Source organism: Pteropus alecto, unplaced genomic scaffold (assembly GCF_000325575.1).
Source record: "Pteropus alecto unplaced genomic scaffold, ASM32557v1 scaffold24, whole genome shotgun sequence".
Taxonomy (NCBI): domain Eukaryota; kingdom Metazoa; phylum Chordata; class Mammalia; order Chiroptera; family Pteropodidae; genus Pteropus; species Pteropus alecto.
In genome coordinates this window covers 23478604-23499436 of record NW_006439192.1, presented here as the reverse complement: position 1 = coordinate 23499436, position 20833 = coordinate 23478604, and the positions used below count along the sequence as shown (strand labels likewise).

At 37.5% G+C, this 20833-nt stretch overlaps 1 protein-coding gene and 1 pseudogene across 8 annotated transcripts in view; one reads left to right on the top strand and one right to left on the bottom strand.

Moving 5' to 3' along the window:
* The window catches only part of MTUS1 (microtubule associated scaffold protein 1), a 164262-nt gene that overhangs the window by 85650 nt on the left and 57779 nt on the right, over positions 1 to 20833 (bottom strand). For all 8 annotated transcript variants that reach the window (XM_015592899.2, XM_025049909.1, XM_006916417.3 and 5 more), the window contains 2 exons: positions 6947 to 9188; positions 2226 to 2421 (listed from right to left, as the gene is read on the bottom strand). In XM_015592899.2, coding sequence (XP_015448385.1) covers positions 2226 to 2421; positions 6947 to 9037 — 2287 coding nt within the window. In that variant the 5' untranslated portion in view covers positions 9038 to 9188. The remainder of the gene's footprint in view (positions 1 to 2225; positions 2422 to 6946; positions 9189 to 20833) is intronic.
* On the top strand, positions 20569 to 20687 carry LOC112483431 (annotated as a pseudogene).

Sequence of the window (20833 nt, the reverse complement as noted above, 5' to 3'; positions counted from 1 at the left end):
AACTTTGTATGAGTACAGAGGATATCCATGTGGTTTCAATTTTCTAATACACAAACACTTCATTGTACAATAAATGACAACAGGCTCTCAATGATCTAAAGGCACACTGTTTTTCCTGCTTGATTTTCTGTTCGACTTTTAACCGTGGTGATTAAGTTTCCTGTCCCCCACAACAAATACTTCTCAACTTATTGAGAGCAGCCAAACAAGTTAGGTGCTGTTAATTTTTTAGAAACTCAAACAGCATAATCAAGTCTGTCTTTCAACAGTTAAAATATAAAACTCAAATGCAAATTCATAAAACTACTGTTTACCTTCATTTCTTCCCATTTATATATGGAAAACCACCAGTTTTTAACTCAGATTAAAAACTCTGAATGCATAACTTAGTTATCAAGCTTATTTATACAAGTTGAAAAAAAAAAGCTTAATAAATTTCCCCATCTTTTCATTAAGACTAAACAGACCTACTTTTCTCTCTTTAAGGTATGATATTAGATAGTATACAGTAAAGGGACTTAAAAAATGCCTTACTCTTTGAAAAAACTGATCACCTATATAAAGAATCTCATCTTTTAAAATATATCCTGAGTATCGACCCAATTTCTTAAAAGTATGTGCACTTCAGTTTTTCCGAGATTGCAGCATCATGTGGTCCAGCCACCACTCATGAGGTGAGCTCCAAATTTCTCCTAGAAAGTTAAAGACTGCAAAAACTGACAGGGCCTTTACATTCTCAAACACTCATACTTCCGATGCAAAGGCCAGGAAGGGTAAACGATTTGCTCAGACAGTTCTCTGGTGCCAGAGCAATAATGGAACACAGGGCTCCTAACTACTGGCCAGGCTTGGAGACCCTAACATCCAAGCAGGAAAGGAGCTCCCATCGTCTGGAAAACACCGTGAGCCCTGTCGGCAGCAGCAAAGGTACGAAGCAAAGCTTTGATCTCACTTTTACGCCTCAACTCCCCGACTGTGGCAATGACCAAAATAAGGATCTTTCCTTTTCCCAATACTTTTAGCTTCTCTTCTGCTTTTCTCCCAAAGGATGAACACTATAAGCTGACGAATTCCTCTTCCCCACTTAGCAACTCTGGGGATGGAAATGGAAATGTCCTGCTAATCCCTCTTCCTCCACCCATACTTCTTCCTGGGTCTGCACCTCAGAACCTCCGGACCTTGATGCCAGGCCTGAAACTAAATAAATTGCCTTTAAAACACTTCTGCACATTATAGGCTTCTCACACAGAAGGCTTCATAATAGGATTGGAAAATAAAGCCTAAAATACCAAGGTGTGGAGAGGTAAAGAGATCCTCTGGGATTTGGTTGGTTTTGTTGTTTCTGTAAAATGTTCTCATATGTATGGACACAAAATGCTAGAGGCACTTTTTTTTTTTTTTTAAACCATTCAATAGTAGTCACTATTTTTATCAGGGAACTTATTCCTAAATATTTATGACATGGTTTTAATTTGCTCAAGGTTGTACCTGTTTAAACAAGGGTGTTCCCTACAGAGCATTCTCATCAGCTGGAATGGCTAGCAGGCTTTTTGTCTTAGTCCCTATGAAACAGGCCGACTTTTCCATTTCCTGTTCTGATTTTTAACACAGAGAAATCTGTATACTTGACGAATTTAGTAAGACACTTAACAGCTACTCTTGAAGTTCTCAAATTTCATAAACCTAATATGATTTTAAATTGCTACTTCTAAAATAAAAACCAGTATAAATAAAAGTTCTTATTAGAAAAGTTCAACTTTTTTAGTTACCCTTTTATCCCTGAAGATTTATACTTCTTCTTCCAGTAAAATTCAAGACAAAACTAATCTCTTCATATGTGGTGAGGGCACATTATGAATTTAGTTTATAACACTTAAGTTTTATGTAGCACTTAACCATTTTTTAATTTAAAAATGAAATAATTCATATATAACAGGCATCCAACTGTATATTCATACATGCATGCTTCTGAATAGTTTATAAGTTGGTCTATGCACATATCTCTTTCCCCAAAGAGCCTTTACATGGCTCAAAGGGCTGTGTCTTCGACTTCTTTTTCTACCTTCCCTGTGTATAAGGTATGTCCACAAACGGCTCAGTGCTTTAATGACAGAATGGTTAGTTCTGAAACCAAAACCTGTCTTTCTGCTTTCTGACATATTTAATTTTACGTTAGAATAACTCATAAACTGCTATAAAGCACAACAGAATTATTTTATTCTTACCAGAATTGGATACACGCCTGATCCTCTGAGAAGATAAAGCTCGATCGGAATTAATATTTCTGCTGTCAATATTCCGCCTCAAACAGGAAACAGAAGGTCCCACTTTGGCTTTTGGACCTGGTGTCTTCCTCAAACTGGAGAAGCCGGGCTTGGGTACATTCCTGCCCGAGGGGATTGCAGTTTCTGAAGCAGAACCCTGCGAACAAGTTAAGATTTTAGTCCAGATCATGCCTTCCTCATACCATTTTCGTGTGGTGCTAGCTATGTGAAAAACAATTCAAGTGGATATGCCAGATGAATATTTAATTTTCATTTTTACTATGAAGAAATTCAAACTCTTCATACTCTTCAATTCATCAAGAGGAAGCTGTTCTTAAAATTTAACTTTAGCCACTCATCTCAAGATTTATCTCTTCCCATATTCGCCACAACATACCCAGGTACCTAACTAAAAGAATCAAAGTTTTTTCTAGGTGCTTCCTTTCTTACTTCCTAAACACCTCTCGATGGCATTCTCTCCCTTCTCCATCTACCTCAGGACAAGCCTTTTGACTCCATCAGTGAAACTGTTCCCAAGATGACCAATATTGCAAGCTACATCATTCGGTCCTTTCCCTGTAGGCCCTCTTTATGGCATCCGATGATGATGACTCCATCCTCCATCTTTCTTTGGTTCCTCCAACACAGCTCTTCCTAGTTTTCCCTCTACCTGTCTGGTTATTTCTTCTCTGGGTCTTCTTCTTCTATATCTTTAAATGCTAGCTAGCCATCATGAGGGTCCTAAACTTGGCCCTGTTCTATTTCATCATCATATATTCTCCCTAGATGATCTGTCCACTGTTTAAACTGCCACCTATACACAGTTATATACAAAGTCCACACATCCAAGCCAGCACTCTCTCCACAGTTTCCCATATATGTAGCTTCTTTCTGCATTTGCCCACTTAGTATCCTTCAGGCATCTCTACCGAACAAGGTCAATTGTAATCAATATTATTATTATCAATATTATTATCAATATTATTATAATCAAAAACAATATTATTGTTTTTACCAATCAATGTACTGCCCTGCATCTACTCATTTAATCCTCATAATAACCCTGTGAGGTTCATACTGTTATCGCACTCTACTTTACAGAAGAACATGAACCAGTTTCTAAAACTTAATTTTAACCACCAACCTCAAAATTCGCCTCTTCCCATATTCACAACATACCCAGGCATCCAACTTAAACAATAAAAGCTATTCTAGGCGCTTACTTTCTTACTTCCTAAAGCCCTCTTGATGGCATTCTCTCTCTTCTCCATCCATCCCAGGACAGGCCTTCAATCATTTCTTGCCTGGATTACTGAAACCATGACCTTAGGATCTTTCTGGTCTCACCAGCCTTTGATTCACCTTCCATTCTACTGCTAAGGCAATCTCTCTAAAGTCCATATCAGGTTAGGTAGCTTCCCCCTCTGTCTTCCGGATAAAGCCAACTCTTGTTAATAAGGCGCACCAAGCCCTTTTAGATGTGGCAGTCCCTACCATCTTCATCAGTTTATTCCTTACTGTTCATGGGTCTGCAGTGCCGACTCCCATCATACTCACTACCTGGAGTCCTCTCAATGAGGATATCCTGCTTCTTCACCTTTTTATGTGTTATTCCCTCTACCCGTAATACCCTTCCAATTCGCACATGCCCTTTAAGTTCTGGAAACTAACACAGTTTCTCCCCTAGAGGACCTTCTTGACAACTCTCCCCACTGCCATCACCCCAATTCCACCTCATGTAGCACAGCAGCCTATTTAAAGCTCCAACTTTGTACTTAACATACCCTTTTGGGTTACTTTCTGATGTTACCCACTGCATTAAGGCACTAAGGCTGGCCAGGGGCTTTCTTCTCTATATCTCAATAGTCACCATCACATATAGCACACAGACACCTAATAAATGATCTCGTTCTCTAATTCCAGAATCCATGCTCTCAGCATCTATGCTGCATATTCTCCACTAATACCATTCTTTGTTTCTTAAGTCATAAGAGGATAATTTCCAGTAGATGTGGTTAACTTCATAGATTAGGTGAATTAAAAACTTAAGAGGGTAATATCCTAAGAGAACACTGGAAAACAACACAAAATTGGCCAAGAAAAGCAGGTGATTGATTATACACAAACTTAAAAAAGGTCTTGAATCTCTACTGAAAACTGGCTAAGGTAATCCCTTAGAGAAAACCTTTTTTAAAAAAGTAAACCAAACTTTTAACCAACTTACAGAAGTGAATCTTTAACAAATCAGACTTACTCTGCCTTTCAGAGCCAACATTCCACAAGATTTTGAAGCTCTGTGGTGTATAAAGCAGAAAGGATCAAGTCAGGGAACCTGATTTTGAATCTAAATTTTACTACTTAGTAGTTGCTGTGTATTTTAAGTAACTTCTCCGAAGTTTTAAAATGTGGCTAACAACTACCCTGTTATTACTGGAAAGAGTAAATGACAGTGTATGAAGCACCTGGGAAAACTAAATGACATAATATATATGACACCCGAGCAAAGTGTTTGGTCCAGAACAGGCATCAAAAAAATAACGCTTTCTTTCTTTTTAAAGAATTTACCACTTCCTTTATCTAACACATTATCACCAATACATAATCTGTGTAATTGGTAGCTACACCCAACCTGCATCAAATTAAAATCAAATTCCTTCTTCCAAGTAAGAACCCTTCTTTTGTTTCAGATAAACCCTGACCAACCATCTGTGAGGTGGTAGGCCACCTGAGGATTAAGTAAACTCAAGGCCCAATTTAGTCTGACACCAACAGAACACACTGAAAATGAACATCCCTCCAAAACTGTCTCATCTAAGATCCAGGGCAGATTTTCAATTCTTTGCATGTTGCTGAAGTAACCAAGAAACATAGAAGTTTGAGTAAAACATGAAACAAATGTTCACTCCTCTACAATAAGCACAAAGCCTGTGGTCTGTGATGGTTTGCCCTGCCCCTTCCCCACGACACATGGAAATATGTAAGAGGAATTAGTAACATTAGAGAAAATGGTGCTTGAGACCTTATCATGGGGAAAAAATAAGTTTTTTAATACCAGTTGATACGTAAAAGTGTCAGTGTCAGGGCTGAAAATGTGAGAATCCGAACTACAAGATTCCTAAGATGAAAAGTGCTTCTTCTCCATGATTTGTTTGGAACCATTTCGACCTGGTGATTCTATCACCTTACTTCAATATTACCTTGTGAGCCTGAAAAACAGGCTTTCATTCTGCACATGGGGAACATAAAGCTAAGCTTTATCAATGCACACATCAGAAAAACTTCTAATTTCAAAATTATATAGCCAATTTATATTCAAGGCAAATGCTATTTAAAGAAACTTCATGCTAGTTTTTCTGGTGGTTGGAGATAAATGCACAATAAAAGTCTCCCATAAATCAAGGAGGAATAAGTGTATTGCTTTTATGTATATCTATAAACACCAAACTAATGTTGATTAGAATAATCAGAGATGATAGTTTGATTTAGCAAAATATCAAATTACAAATGATATGAGTTTCCTAAGTTTGACTTCAAAAGAATTTAAAAATAAAATCTGAGTTTTGAAATGATGGGCAATCTCATTAATTTAGACATAGTTGTGATATACCATTCTCCTAAAAAAAAAACAAAAAAACGATAAAAACTAGAACATCTCTAAACTAATCTAGCTCAAGAATATTAAGTCTTTCTTAACCTTGTCTCCTAAAAGGAGTTAATCCCCTATGCAACCTGAAAATACTTCTAAAATAAGCTCTTTAACACGTTACCACACTTTATATATTTTGTTCCTCAGACCTGAGCTCTTCAAACAGATGTCTCACATCTGCCCTCTTGCCCTGGCACCTAGCTCCATTCCTGGCCCAGAGGACAGAAGCCCAAGAAAAGCCTATGTGGGGCTGAAAATACACCTAAGTTCCCACTGCCAAAATTAGGCATGAAGACGAGTACACAGTCCTAAGAGTGGCCTGCCAAATGTTTTTAAAACTCAGAAAACTAGTTTCTTCAGGCTCTTGTCAAAATATACACATGTTTAAAGAAAAATAATCTTTGAACTTCACATGAATTCTTTTTTAAATGGAACTATCTAATTCCCCCAAATATCAGACAGGTGCTACAGAAAACATACTGCTTTTTCACTGTATTAAGAATAAAATGGGTTTTGTTTATTTTACGTACCAGGAAGCAACGCCTTAGAGCTGAAAGAGACCTCAGATATCAATCACCTTTGGGTCTCAAAAGATTGAGCTGCTTCTTCAACGAGAGATCAGGAGTTATTTTTATGTTGATACTGTTTACCAGCAGCTCTTGCCCTTTCTTAAATGTAGCCTAATACATTTTAAAGTTCATAAACAAACTTCTTCATAAATATAAAATGTAATCAGATGTTTAGCTTCAAATAACTAATCACACTAAAATATTTACCTGCTCTTTTAGCTATTATATTAAAAGGTACATTAATACTCAGTACCAAATACTGAATTCAGGATTTTTTTCCCCAATATGCAGGTTTCCAATTAACATTCTAAAATGCAGAAAAAAGAATTACCAAATAATATATTAACACCTGAAAGCAGATTTTGCACACCTAGTTTTGCAATATTATTGACTATCAGTGACTAATGTAATTGCTAATACCGCTGTTTCCTCCACCATTCCCTGAAGCAGGAAAAAATTTCACTTACCAAAAACAGAGGACCATACTCAAAGGTCTCATTCATAATTTCCTTTTTTAGCTCTTGTTTCTCCATTGGAGTTCCATTTTCACTTTCACCCTTCTTTTCAGGGCTAATCCCATTGCTGTTGGAAGCATATGTCATTTCCAAAACTTCTGTGCTTCCCATTTTAACAGGGAATATGCCTTTGATCTTCTGAAGGAATGTAGCCACGGACGGAGTCGTACATGCTGAATTAGCAGAACTTGCCTTGCTAACATCTTTCTGATTCGATTTCACGGCAGATGTTGTTCTTGGAACCTTGTGGGAAGCATTTTTAGAATGAGTTGCAACATGCACAGCTTGGCTAGTAATGAGTTTATTAAATTGTTGCTTATGTGTCTTGTTAATTAGGATTTCTGCTTTTGTGTCTGCATTCAAGTCAGATCTTGGTGTTTTGCTCAAAACTGTCAACTGTCTTGAGGAAGCCACCGACGAGGGTGATGCACTGGTTAACCGAGGTCTGGGTGAGACCTTTGATAAAGAAGGATCTTTGGGCTGCAATGCTGGTCTGGACATAACTTTTGCTTTGACATTCTTGAAGTTTGGTCTTGGGTAACTTATAATTTCGGTTTTTCTGACTTTGCTGCCTATAGGGGTATTTGTTTTGGTTGTTGATTTTCCTAGATTAGGTTTAGACATGTTCATAGGTACTCCCTTCAACGCTGGTACATTTCTAAGCTCTCGACTCTTCTTCTCCACTTTACTACATTTCCCTATCCCTTCGATAGGTGAAACAGAAAAGGTTGCATTCGTGGGTTCCAGGACTGGTGTGGACATGCAAATTGTGTTATTTGTGCTCATGAACACATCATTTGTATCCCAAGTAAATTCAAAAGGGGAAGCCACCTTTTGTCTTGATGGGCTACTTGGTATCAAGTCTACAGTACAATTTTGGGTTTCCAAATCCTTTTCATTAGAGGCAGTCTGTGTGTCTTCAGCCACAGAAACTTTATGTTCTGGGTTCAACACTTGGGCTTTACTTTTATCTAAAGCTGGCACCAGTAAAGGGCAGTCATCATCTATGAGACAATCAGACACTGTTTCTCTTAGATTCTGGCCCATTTCCTTTTGCCCATATGAGCTCTCCGAATGTGTCTCACTATTTGGTTCATCTTTGGATAAACAAAAGAACTCCTGTAATACAGATCCATTGGGAACATCCATGCCATCAGAAACTGGTGTTAGGGCTTGTATCTCTTTTTCTCCTACTAGTCTTTGCTGTGACCCATCTGTGTACTCACTGGTGACATTTCTTGAAGAATACTGACACTGATTTTCAACATCTGGAACAAAAACATCAGTTTGCATCACTACATCAGAAAATGCTGTGTAAGTTGTGTCTTGGGCCTCTGCTGCTATAGTTTGAGGGTTTTCAAAGCTGTCTCTATCATAACTCATTGCTTTCACATGTATCTTATCAGAACTGGAAGATGCATGAATGGAACAGGATAAAGATTTACTTCCACTTAAATCAGTTGGCAGCAGAGTTCCAGTGGTAGGCAATGACTGACTCTTCCCAGTGGCATGATGTGTTATGAAGGTGCAGTTAACATTTTCCACTTTCATGTCAAATGTTTGGTTTAACTGTAAGGCAGCTGGGTAGTCTGTACAGTTCAAATCATCATCATTAGGTTTCCACACAAAAGGCAAAGATGTCTCAACACTCTGGTCCTGAAATGGTTCTAGGGAATGGTCATTGTTAGGCAAGTACTTGGGTGCCTCTGTATTTACAACTTGTGCAGAGGGCTGACATGTGGAATCTTTATGCATATGTAATACTGCCTTACTAATAAAATCACTTGAAGACTTTTGGTGAGCATGTACATCAACACACTCAGGATTTAAAGAAATATTTTCACCAATGTCCGTAGCAGAGTTGGTTTCATAATCAACCACCATGTCATCTGGGTTGGCAGAATTCCAAATCACATTGTTGGGTAAAGAGTTTTGTGTAGGTGATGATTTTTGGTTGTATGTATATGTGTTTCCATTTTTATCACTGATTAATAAGGACTGCAGTTTATCTTCTGTCTTGTCATCTGAATTATCATCATTCATCCTGAATATTAACTTTAAACCTCTGCCATTTTATTTCTTCTTTAAATTCTTTCAAATAGGAGGGAAGGAAATATCCGTTTCCTAAGTTTTTCAGCACAGTTGAAAGTTTCTTAGTCTAAGATGCTTTGAAGTTGAAATGACTTCTTGCTCCCTGGAAGAAATAAAATGTTTAACTCAAGTAAATATTAGAAAAATTAACAATTCAGTACTTGATTAATTTCGATCACTTTACTTTTACATTTAGAACCTACAACTATGCATATGGGCAATTATTAGCTAAAGTATCATCCCCCTTTCAAAAATACTTTTTCATTTGAGGGAATGGGCGGAATGGAAGACAGCAGCACTGTTCAAATTGCCCCTGCGACTGACTTCATATCTGAGATGTCTCCTCCCTACTCCCAGTGATTCTTGTCATAAGAGGAAGAAGCTAAATTTGAAAATAGCCATTCCTTCTTGTTGGTTGACAGAGTGACCACTGGTTCTAATTTGTCCAAGACAGTCCCAATTTATACCTGTTGTCCCAACAGAATTAGTAATAATGCCCTTTTCATTTTCAGAAGGGTCCCCTGTTGTTTCCATGGATAGTGATTACCAGACCAATCTCTCTGGCAGGCATAGCAAATGAGCTAAAGATCAATGCAGACTTAAGGTGTTGGCATTTCTCTTTTCCGTGTGGTCATTCCCCATCTCGAACATATTCCATTTTCAAAGTTGAAAAAAAAAGTTGTTGATCCTTAATAAAATGGTACTCTGTTGGAGATGAGTACAAAATATTGAACAGCTACTGAATGACAGCAATTTTACTCTCCAGTATCAACCAAAGAGAAATGAAAACAAATGTCCACACAAAAACTTGTACACAAATGTACATGATTCTTAATAGAAACATTCTTAATAGCCAAAAAGTGAAGGCAACCCCAAATGTCCATTAACTGGTAAACAGATAACAAAATGTATATGCATACAAGTGAATATATTCTTCAGCAACAGAAAGGAATGAAATATTGATACATAATACAACACAGACACAATGTTAGAACTGAAAAATATAATATAAAGTGAAAGAAGCCAGTGACAAAAGACTACATCTTATGTGAAACTATTTACATGAAAATGTCTAGAATAGACAAATCTATAGAGATATAAGGTTGATTAGTGATTCTCTAAGGCTGAGAAAAGGTAAGAGAGACAAGAACAAAGAATGATTGCTGATTGGGATGGTGTTTCATTTGAGGGAAATAAAAATGTCCTGAAGATTATGGTTATGGTTGCACAGTGCTGTAAATATGCTGAAAACTATTAGACATCTAAAATTCATTAAAAAAAAAATCTGAAAGCTTTCGAATCCAAGGATTTCTGCAAATAACTAAAGTTTTATTATGCTTTTAGTCAAACTGAAGTGCTTAAGAAAGGCCCAAATGTTCAAGCCAGGATTGCACATAAGGCACAGATAAACATTCACTTGAATTAACTTTCTAATCCTGATATTTTATATCAGATGTCACAGTTCTGTTCTGAATAAAATAATCTGTGAGGAAAAAAAACAATGACATTCTATTACCTATAAATGTGTGAATTAAGAGTAGACCTCATTTATCTATTTTGCAGTCTTTTCTCTGTATTCCAACTTCAGTGACCTGAATACCACCAGGAGAATAGAGACATTTCCTGAAACTAACCTGTACTGGAGGAAGAAGAAAGGCTGCATTTACCTCAGCAGCTCTCATGCGTGTACATATGAGTGTACACGCACATACACACAGACACTCAAAAAGAGACTGAAACCTAAAATAAGGGCTGTATGGTTTATATACTGATGGAAAATGTAAATTAGTCATTTTTTCCCTATCATTCCTCTTTAGTTAATAATCACTGAAGTAACAGGTTTTTGGCTAGCACCTTAATAAAAGCTTTTATGAAACAAATTAAGATTTTTTAATCCTTGGTATGATATATGTTCAAGCTAAATGTTTAAATCAAGAACTACATTTATTCGTTTTTCAGATGTGTGTGGAGTACAATTTCAAAAAGCATTAAATACGCTACACCTTTGTTTCCATGAGGGCCATGTAAGAGATTCTGGTATAAGCAAATATGAGCACTGGAAACAGAAATATTTACTAAAAATCATGGAAGTTACTTGTTTGTATAAACAGATTTATTAAATTCAATTGATGGAGCTTTCACTACCTGAGCATCCTCTTCCAAAGTATATAAAAGATGATTATTTTTTAAAATAACCTGCTCTGAAGTATCTTACAATAGATGACTAGATAAAGAAGCTGTGGTACATATATACAATGGAATATTACTCAGCCATAAGAAGCGATGAAATACTACCATTTATGACAACATGGATGGACCATGAGATAATCATGCTAAGCAAAATAAGCCAGTGAAAACCACATGATATCATTTACATGTGGGATATAAACCTAAAAGCAACAAACAAACAGGACAGAGATTCATGGACATGGACAATAGATTAGTGGTTACTAGAGGGGAGAGAGGAGAGGGAAGGGGGGAGGAGGGAAGTAGATGGGATAAAAGGGGTCAAATATGTGGTGATAGAAAGAAATCTAACTATGAGTGATGAACACACAATGCAATATATATGTGCCTTATTGGTAAATTGTACACCTGAAACTTACTGGATTTCATTAACCAATACACTGTAAAAAAAAGACAAAAAAAACCCTGCTAAAAACTGAATAAAGTAAATGATTCATATGTCAAAAGATTTTAAGTTATTTTTAAAATAAATGTATGAAAGGATAAATTATACCACCAGTTCCATATCATTCTCTCTTAAGAATATCACTACACTGGACATTTTTGCAATCTTTGACTTCTTTTGATTATTTCCTTTGGGAAAACTTCCTGGAAATAAAAGCATTAGTGATAGGACTTTTACGGCATTTGATACAGTTTGCCAAATTGATAAAAAAAAATTTTTAAAGGGCAGGATTCTTTGCAATGTATATAAGTATATAATAAATATATATCCTGAGTTTTGCTTTTAAAGCTTCTGTATTTTGTTCAGTAACGTTTCTCAAGCATTTTTCCAGGTCATTGTAATGTAAAACATTCCTAATGGTTGTGAAATTCCACTAAAGTCTAAATATTTTAGATCTACAAGTTAGTAGTTTACGAAGAGTAAGAAAAATAAAGAAATTATCAACCATTCAACTTTCATATGACTGTTTAGTACACTTGGTTTTATAATTTTTTTAATTCACAAAAACAAATGAATTTCAAACCTGTTGAGAAGAGCTATCTAAAAAAAATAACACTAAAAATGTATTCAGAAGAAATACCTGAGACCAGTCTTGATAGGAAATACATATATTGAAGTCTTTTCTACCTTTGCAGATGGAGCAAAGAATTAATGGTACAGAGATTTGGATACCAAAAATATTCTGAAGTTCAGCTTATCAGTTCCAGGGTTAGTTAGAAGGCCAACTTCACCATCATTAAGGGAAACAGCTTCGAGTCATCATCACTATGAAGATAAAGGCATGAACGGGAAAGGGTTGACCTGCCTGATCTCAGGAATTCTGTCAATAAAGTTAAAAAGTTAGCCATCTTCTCTTATGGCCAATTTCATTCCTCTCCTATTTTAAGAATAGTACCTAAATTTCTACTACATGCTAGACTTACTTTCTGACTTATTCTCACCAGACCCATGAAGCAATGTCTTTATATTTCTGTAATTGCAGTGTAATTTGGAAAGCCTCCAAAGTTACTATCTTAGGAACTTTTTTATTAAAGCATAATCAAAGAGTTTTAAAAAACAGAAAAAGGTTGAAATAAATCGTCCTCACTCCAAGGGTTAATTTATCAAACTGTCTTTTAATAGCATTGTCTACCAGAACAAAGTAGAATTAGCAAAATATTCTTTTTAAGAGAGCCATTTGGGCAAAGAAAGAGATCTTTTTCAGAGAATATTTTGGATAAGAGAGAACAAATTCCGAACTTATTAAAATTTGAGAATATAATAGGGTAGCTCCTCTTGAATAAAAAGATTACCAAAATATGCATTTCTGTAATGATTTATAAAGTTAATTGATAAATATGTACTGAAAGAAATGGTGAAAAGAACTACTAGTATGAGATTTTAGGTATTTAAACACCTTTAGAATAAGTAAGGTTATTTTCTAAATCTTAGCTTACGAAGAATGATTGTTTATTCCCCAAAGACAAAAATTCCATTATTTCTTACAGAGGATACACCCCAAAAGTTGAATCGTTATCATATTAAATCATTATCATATAATTGAATTCATTACCATTATAATATTAATACTGGAAGACATTTTAGAGATCCAATTCAAACTTCCTCATTTTACAAATGAGGACACTACTCTAGGAAATAAGCTGCATGACTTGGTCAAATTAGTTGCTAGTAGCAGACTACTATTAGATAATGCTATAGTTGTGTGCCTTATTTGCCAAGTGAACCATGAACTCAGTAGAAGCTAACACTTCAGTAGGTATCTTCTACAGCCTCCAATTACCTGCAACACCCAGCTCAATAATTTGAAACTTTATACAAGTAAACTTGCTACCCCACGTGATAATTATGAAATAAAAAATATGTTCTATAAATCATATGTGAAAACTAGTTTCATTACTAGAGAACCCTAATCTTATTTATGTCAGTATATGGCATATCAGTCTTCTAAGATTTGAACACAAATAGTTATAATTTATAGCTTTAAAAAAAATCATGTCAGTCTTCTTGAACATTTTTAAGAATTCACAAATCACAACAGTTCAGCTCTCTAGGTTTTAAAACCCAAACTATCTTCGACTTTAAAACAAAAAAGACATATGCATAATATCTAAGCAACAAAGTTTATATTATTCTAAAGAAAAAAAATAAAGCAGTTGACAACAAAAAAAAATCATCGACATGTTTTATTGTTATTCTCATAAATCTCTAGCAATTGTAAAAACCATTCTGGGTAGTTAACAGTTTTACCCCTAAGCCTCATCATATTACTATTTTTCACAATCAGGCTTAAATTCTTAAATTAACTCCTACAATCTATCTGTTGACAAACTCAGCCTCCTCCAGCACTGAGTTTAGTAAAGAACATCGTATCTGATGTTCAGTTAGGTACAAGTATACCTAGTAATTAGCATTCAGGTTCCTAAGAGCATAAAGAATTTCTGCGAAGCTCTTTAAACAGGAGGAAAACTGGGATGGTCTGGTAGATTTCAAAAGGAAGGCTATGGAAGTGCCACAACAGAGTTGGACTTTAAATTATTTAGAAAACAAGTAGAAATCAACTGGATCTCATGTGTAAAAGTGCAGACTGACTCAGTAGGTCTGGGTGGGGCTTATGATTTCACATTTCTATGCATCCCCTTGGTGATGTTGATGCCTTCGTCCACGGACTGACCGTCCTTGGAGTAGCCAGGATGTAGCAGAGAGTTCTGAGAATGGAACCTGCCTCACCAAGCGGATCAGTAAAATTGGTGGACTGTCAGGGCCAGTTACCTTCATATCCAACTACGCAATTTGTTACTCTAACTAAGAGCAGACTTTCCTTAACTTTGAACCCTTAATTTATGCTTTTGCATTTTCTGCTCAGATAGCTAACACTGCCTTTATAGAAAATAAATGGAACTTTTAAGTCATGGAGAATGTTGCTTCTAAATCCCACTTGTTTATTCCTTCCATGTGGAAGTTGTTCAGTTAATATAACATTCCTGTCCTTTTTCTGTCTTTTTACCCAATTCACCCAGGAGAAATAAAGTCACTTAATGCAGCAGTCCCCAACCTTTTTGGCACCAGAGACCGGTGCTCCTGTGAGAATTTAATGCTGGATGACCTGATGTGGAGCTGAGGCGGTGATGCTAACGCTGGGGAGCGGCTGCAAATACACATGAAACTTGGCTCCCTGGCCCACCGCTCACCTCCTGCTGTGCAGCCTGGTTCCTAACAGGCCATAGACCAGTACTGGTCCATGACCCGGGGGTTGAGGACCCCTGACGTCATGGATTCCATAAATTTAGGAAGAACTAGCTGGACAAGGACTCGGGTGAGGTGACGGTGACATTTGCCTCAGGTACTAAATTTAAGATAGGATCCGTAACAGTGCCTGTTCAGCCACACTGACACCTAAGGCAAAGGGAAAATTCAGTACTACTGACCCTGTCTTTATTTTTAAATTTTGGTATTGTGTTCTTCATGGCTTTCCTGTATTAATTCTGATTTTAAAAAATAATTCATTAAATGGTATTTACCTTGATCACTGAGGTTTTGAGGGGCACCCCTTAAATTCCTACTCTGAGGCGAGTGCCTCACTCACCTCCCCGTAGTCCAAGCCGTGCTGCCCTCAGAGAACACGAGCTCCAGTCTCCCTAGCAGCAGACCCTGTCCCTGCAGTGGGAAGGGGGCATGGTGGTGAGGGTGAGCACCCTGTTTCTGCACTGCAGTGACTGGGTAGGTCTGTCTCTCAAACACAGTTGTCCTTCAAACTAGCCTTCAGCTATAATTATAGATGAAATCTTATAATTATAGAATCTGTAATTATAATTCATCTATAATTTCACCTATGATAATCTATCCATCTTTTTCTTATTTCTCATATGTTCACAACCAGAAAGATTAAGAAGGTAAGAATAATATTCAAAAGAGTTAACCAATCTTGAACATGTGTTGGCCACAGCACTGGAGCAGAGTCCCAGAGACCAGGCCCCTGGTGAGCCGGGCATTTACCTTTCAGCCTGGATCATTGGGGAGGTCCAAGGAATCACCCAGAAAAGGCTGCAGTGGCTGTAGCAACCCAAGGAAGCACATGGGGCTTCGGGTAGTGGCCAGTCACAAATCACTGATTCAGGAGAACATATGTATTTTAACAAGCAGCTCAGCCACTCTGAAGAGCAATCTTGAATTATTTATTGGGCCTTCTCAAAACTTTAACTATGTTACCTAGACAATAAACCATGAGAAATAAATAAGGAGTAAAGTCTGCAGGAACAAAACACATTTGGGGTAACCGGAGCTTCTGTCATGGACGAAGTGGTCAGCACTTTGGTTCAAGGCATAAACCAGATGTTTTTCACACTGGTGGTCTGCAGCCTATATGCTGCAATCCAGCTCACTTTTTCAGTTGGGATGTTAGTTTTAAATAACACAGACTGAGCAAAAGACTAAGCCTAAAACTAAGCCTTCAATCTGAATGGGAAAATTTCAGCTCATGGCAACTTTGTCCATAGGTAAGTGGCTGTTTCTACAGGAGAACTGCACATGAAATGTTAAAAAGGCCCGGGGCTGCATATCTAAAACAGAGCCATTTGGGCCTTGGCACAGGGAAGGCTTTTAGCAGGCAGCCTCCTTGTGCAGGCCACAAGACTAGACCTTGAACCACCCCTGGCAGTTGCACTGAGGCAGCAGAGGCCTCATCTGACACCAGCAAGACAGCAGAGAACCAGTAGGCAGGCACCAGTGAGCCACAGCTGCAGCCACAGGGAAGAGTCTTCGCAGGCCCTTTTACACATTGGTGGTTGACATAATGTTTATTGTTTTGAAATGGCAAAGCAGAAGGCTTCTGCATGCTCTATAGAAAACTAAAGCGTTTCTAGCCTTGAGTTGTTCATAATAGGTCTGGTAGGCCATGTTAGATGAGTTACCCAAATTCCATCCAACATTAGAAGATAAAGAAGAAATGGCAAATAGGGTAGGCTGGAATTGATGTGGTTTATGCCTTTGGTTCAAGGCATAAACCAGATGTTTTTCACACTGGTGGTCTGCAGCCTATATGCTGCAATCCAGCTCACTTTTTCAGTTGGGATGTTAGTTTTAAATAACACAGAAGTTATTTAAAACTTCCTGTCTCAAGAGTCGCAACACCTCCCACCACCTACCCACCGACCCACACACACAGTGTTTCCAATTAGCATTTGTTTGGATAATTAAACATTAGGGATAAATCTCCCCCTAGGAGGTAGGTTTCTTAAGTAATTCCAGAGCAAGAGGCAGCAGAGGCTGCTCTTGTTGCACAAACCTGAAAATGCCTGCTCATGAGTGAGCAGAAGGCGTGTCACCAGGCAGAGCCCACCTGGTGCAGCATGATGGTCTTCGGAAACACTAAAAACTCTTTTGGAAACTAGGTTGTAAGGATATCATTTTCCCCTGCATTACTGTAACGGTGCTAGGGGACTGGCCCATTTTCAAAGTAGTGATTGGGGGCAAGGGGCAAGACGTAGTTCTGTGATCATCTATGTCCTCTTTACACACTGTGTGCTGAACTAATACGACTTCTCAGGCTTTGCAGTTACATGGGAGGCGTGGGGGTGGAAATATGTTCCAAGACTCCCAGTGGATGCCTGAAACTACAAATAGTACTGAATCCTATATATACTATTTTTCCTGTACACATATACTTATGATAAAGTTTAATTTATAAATTAAATGCAGAAAAATTAACAATAATAAAAATAAAACAATCATAACACTATACTATAACAAAACTTAATTGACTGCAGCCTCTTTCTGATGACCGAGATGGCTACTGACTACAGGACAGGAGCATCTACAGAGGTGAGACATTTGACCATGGGACGATTCAGTCCCAGGTTGGATGGTGAGAAATTTCATCACGATACTCAGAATAAAAGTCATAAATTATTTATTTCTGAAATTTTCCATTTAATATTTTCGGACTTCCTCTATAATCTTATTAACCAATGTCATCCCCAATAAATTTTAAAAATATATATATTTTTGGACCACAGCCGACCGTGGGTTACTGAAACCACAGAAAGCAAAACTACGCATAAGGCGGAATTATTGCACAACTCCCTTCATAGAAAATTAGCGCATTGTGCAAGTCCTTTTATAGGTTGGCTGTTTGAAATTCAGAACACTGTTTCCATTATTTAAAAAATATACATAAACAATTGTTAGGTTCTCAGCCTATAGATGACACTTTAATCTATAACGGAGCAAAACTCTTGCCCAACAGTACTGCTATTTCCCCTAGAATTATGTGAAATACAACCAGTGTTGCATTTGGGGCTTTAAAATGTCAGAAACACAAATCCTTTGCCATAGCCACAGCCTTAACAGAAATCTTTTCTCCTATCTCTAGTGGGCAAAGTGGGGACAGTAATTACTCTTTACCCAACCACTCACAGAAAGTGATTTCTTGTTCTGTGTTGCCCAGATGGCAAGGTGCTCTCTATCCTCACTCCCCTCACCCATACCTGTACCCCAGTTCTGCAGGCAGTGACAAGAAAGATTAGACTCCCTCCAGATTTCTCTCCCCCTACTTGTAGCGGCAGTAAAAGTTAAAATAGTCCATTTCAAGGATGAGCAGAAAAAAGTATTTGAGGTAAAAATCTTGGTATAAATCCAGAAGTACCTTTACTTTGGGAGAAGCCTACATAGGTAGCAACTAATAGTTCAAAGGCTTAGCAATAATGGAAAGAGACTGACCTTTTTATTATTAATATGAGGCTAGTTTGGAACCTTAACCACTAAAGAGGTAAAGACCTTGGAATATAAGCACTTGCTATACTACCCCTCAGCACATGCTGTTTTGCTACAATAAACTTCAGTGGCTAGGGGTGTCAGGAAAGAGCCCTGCTCACATCTCTGGTCAACCAGGACCCAGAATGACTGGAGTTTCATCTCAACAAAAACTTCCACTGTCACCAGACACTGGGACAGGACCACAGCAAAGTTTCTACTCATCTTAAAGCTTTTGCTTAGAAATGATGTACCTCACTTGGGCTCGTATTTCACCAAAGCAGGCTATAGGACAATACTTAACCTCAGGAAAGCTGGGAAGTGCAATCTTACCATTTGCCCAGGAGTGAGAGAACCAGAAATATATGTGCAAAGAATTAAGGTAGTAAGGGAAGAATTTATTTCCATTATGAACTAATGTCAACATTCAGTATGGGGTTCAGCATACCAAATTGGGACCTTCACTAAAATCTTCCATGAGTGACACTATAGTTCCTCTGCCCAAATCATACCATTCTAGCCAAGATCATTTATCAGTGATTCACAATTTTCAGGGAAGAAACCAGGGGGGGAATAGGAATAAGTGAAGGCTTCTGTCTGTCACCAGCATCTGATTGTTCTCAAAACGTCAGGTGGTTTTATTCTCAAAACTAACTGTGGCACAGACTGGCTGATCACCAAACTCATTTCCTTTTTTTCCTCCGTGAAACTGAAAGCACAGTCTATTAGCAAAACCAAGTCTAATCAGTATCAGAGCAATTTTAAGAACAAGATCAGAAACTTGGCAACTAATGGATAATTAAACATCCACAGAGTACCAGATGCCATACGCCCTGTACACAAGTAATCACCATCCTTGATTAGCCACTGAAGAAATGGGAAACTGTATCAATCCCACCCATTTCAAAGGCCACATATAAGTGCCATTCCTTCATGAGATTTCCTCCTGTTACTCCTACACAATAAATGAAAAAAATCTGACAGTTGTATGACACTGACATTTTAGATTATACCAACTAATAGCAGCCAATATGACTGTTGGGCACAAAAAGCTATTCTAAGTGACCGCTGTGTTCTACGCCTAGATGACAAGCAGCCCATTTGGCAGCATAAAAGTTGAAGATCCAATAAGGATGTCTCCAGGAAAAACACAGAACTAATAAACACTGGAAAGTTTTAACCAATTGAAAAATTGATCTGAGAGAAATCCGAGAGTGCTTTTGGAGGATGTAAGCTGTTCTTGCCAGATATTTAAAAAAAGAAAAAAAAAAGTAAAAAAAAAAAAAAACCAAACAGCTGTACAAGAAAGAACGCAGCATCACTTGGGTCACAGAGACTATTCACATAGTTATATATTTGTTTAAAATATGGAAGTAAGTAAAAGAATGGAGAGGAAATACGATTGCCTCTGAGGACAGAGTAGGCTGTTCTTTTATATAATCCTTTTATTAGTACTACTTGCTTCTTAAACTCTGAGCATATGATAAGAATTAAAGAATTATGTAAGAGGATTATTTTGAACCTTTACTATCTATCCTGTTTTCTGCTTCCATTAAGAATCATCTCACCAACTGCGTCTGCTATCTTAGTTCCTTTTTAAATCCTAAATAGCTTAGCTTATCTTTATCTGAGCTTTAAAAAAAGCTCAGAGTGAGACTACAGATAGGGCTCTGAAGAAACTGGCATACTTGAGCTGCAAGTGGCCTTTTTCTGAACCAAAAACTAGTGATTTATTCAGCTACTGCTCTATACTATTTATCCTGATTAGTTACTGGAACCTGCTCACTTGAAGCCAACATTTTTCTCCTGCTAACTTGAGCCACTTTGGAGGATACCTATGGAACTTCAAGGTCAAATGTCAAATTCTGCTCTAGCTGTATGTCAAAGTGAAGTTGTCTTATAAAACACATCCTAATATAAGAAACATTAAATGCAAAAATGTGTGTCTTAGACATGATGAAATACAGCAATTTATTAAAACGAAGCTCAACACTTCAAAGTCATTGACTCTCAGCGTTAGAAGAGACCTTAAAAATGACCTAGGGTCTACGGCCATGCCATGCTGAATATGCCCGATCTTGTCTGATCTCAGAAGCTAAGCAGGGTCCGGCCTGGTTAGTATTTGGATGGAAGACCACCTAGGAAGACCAGGTGCTGTAGGTGTTAGGAAAAAAAAAAAAGATCTATAGAATCTTAACGCTAATCTGACATTTAAATCCTCTTAGACTATAATTAACCAAATCTCTGCCTACTCCGGAGAACTTGCCATGGTTTTAGGCAGTTCCTACTCACCGCCCCCCACCCCCTGC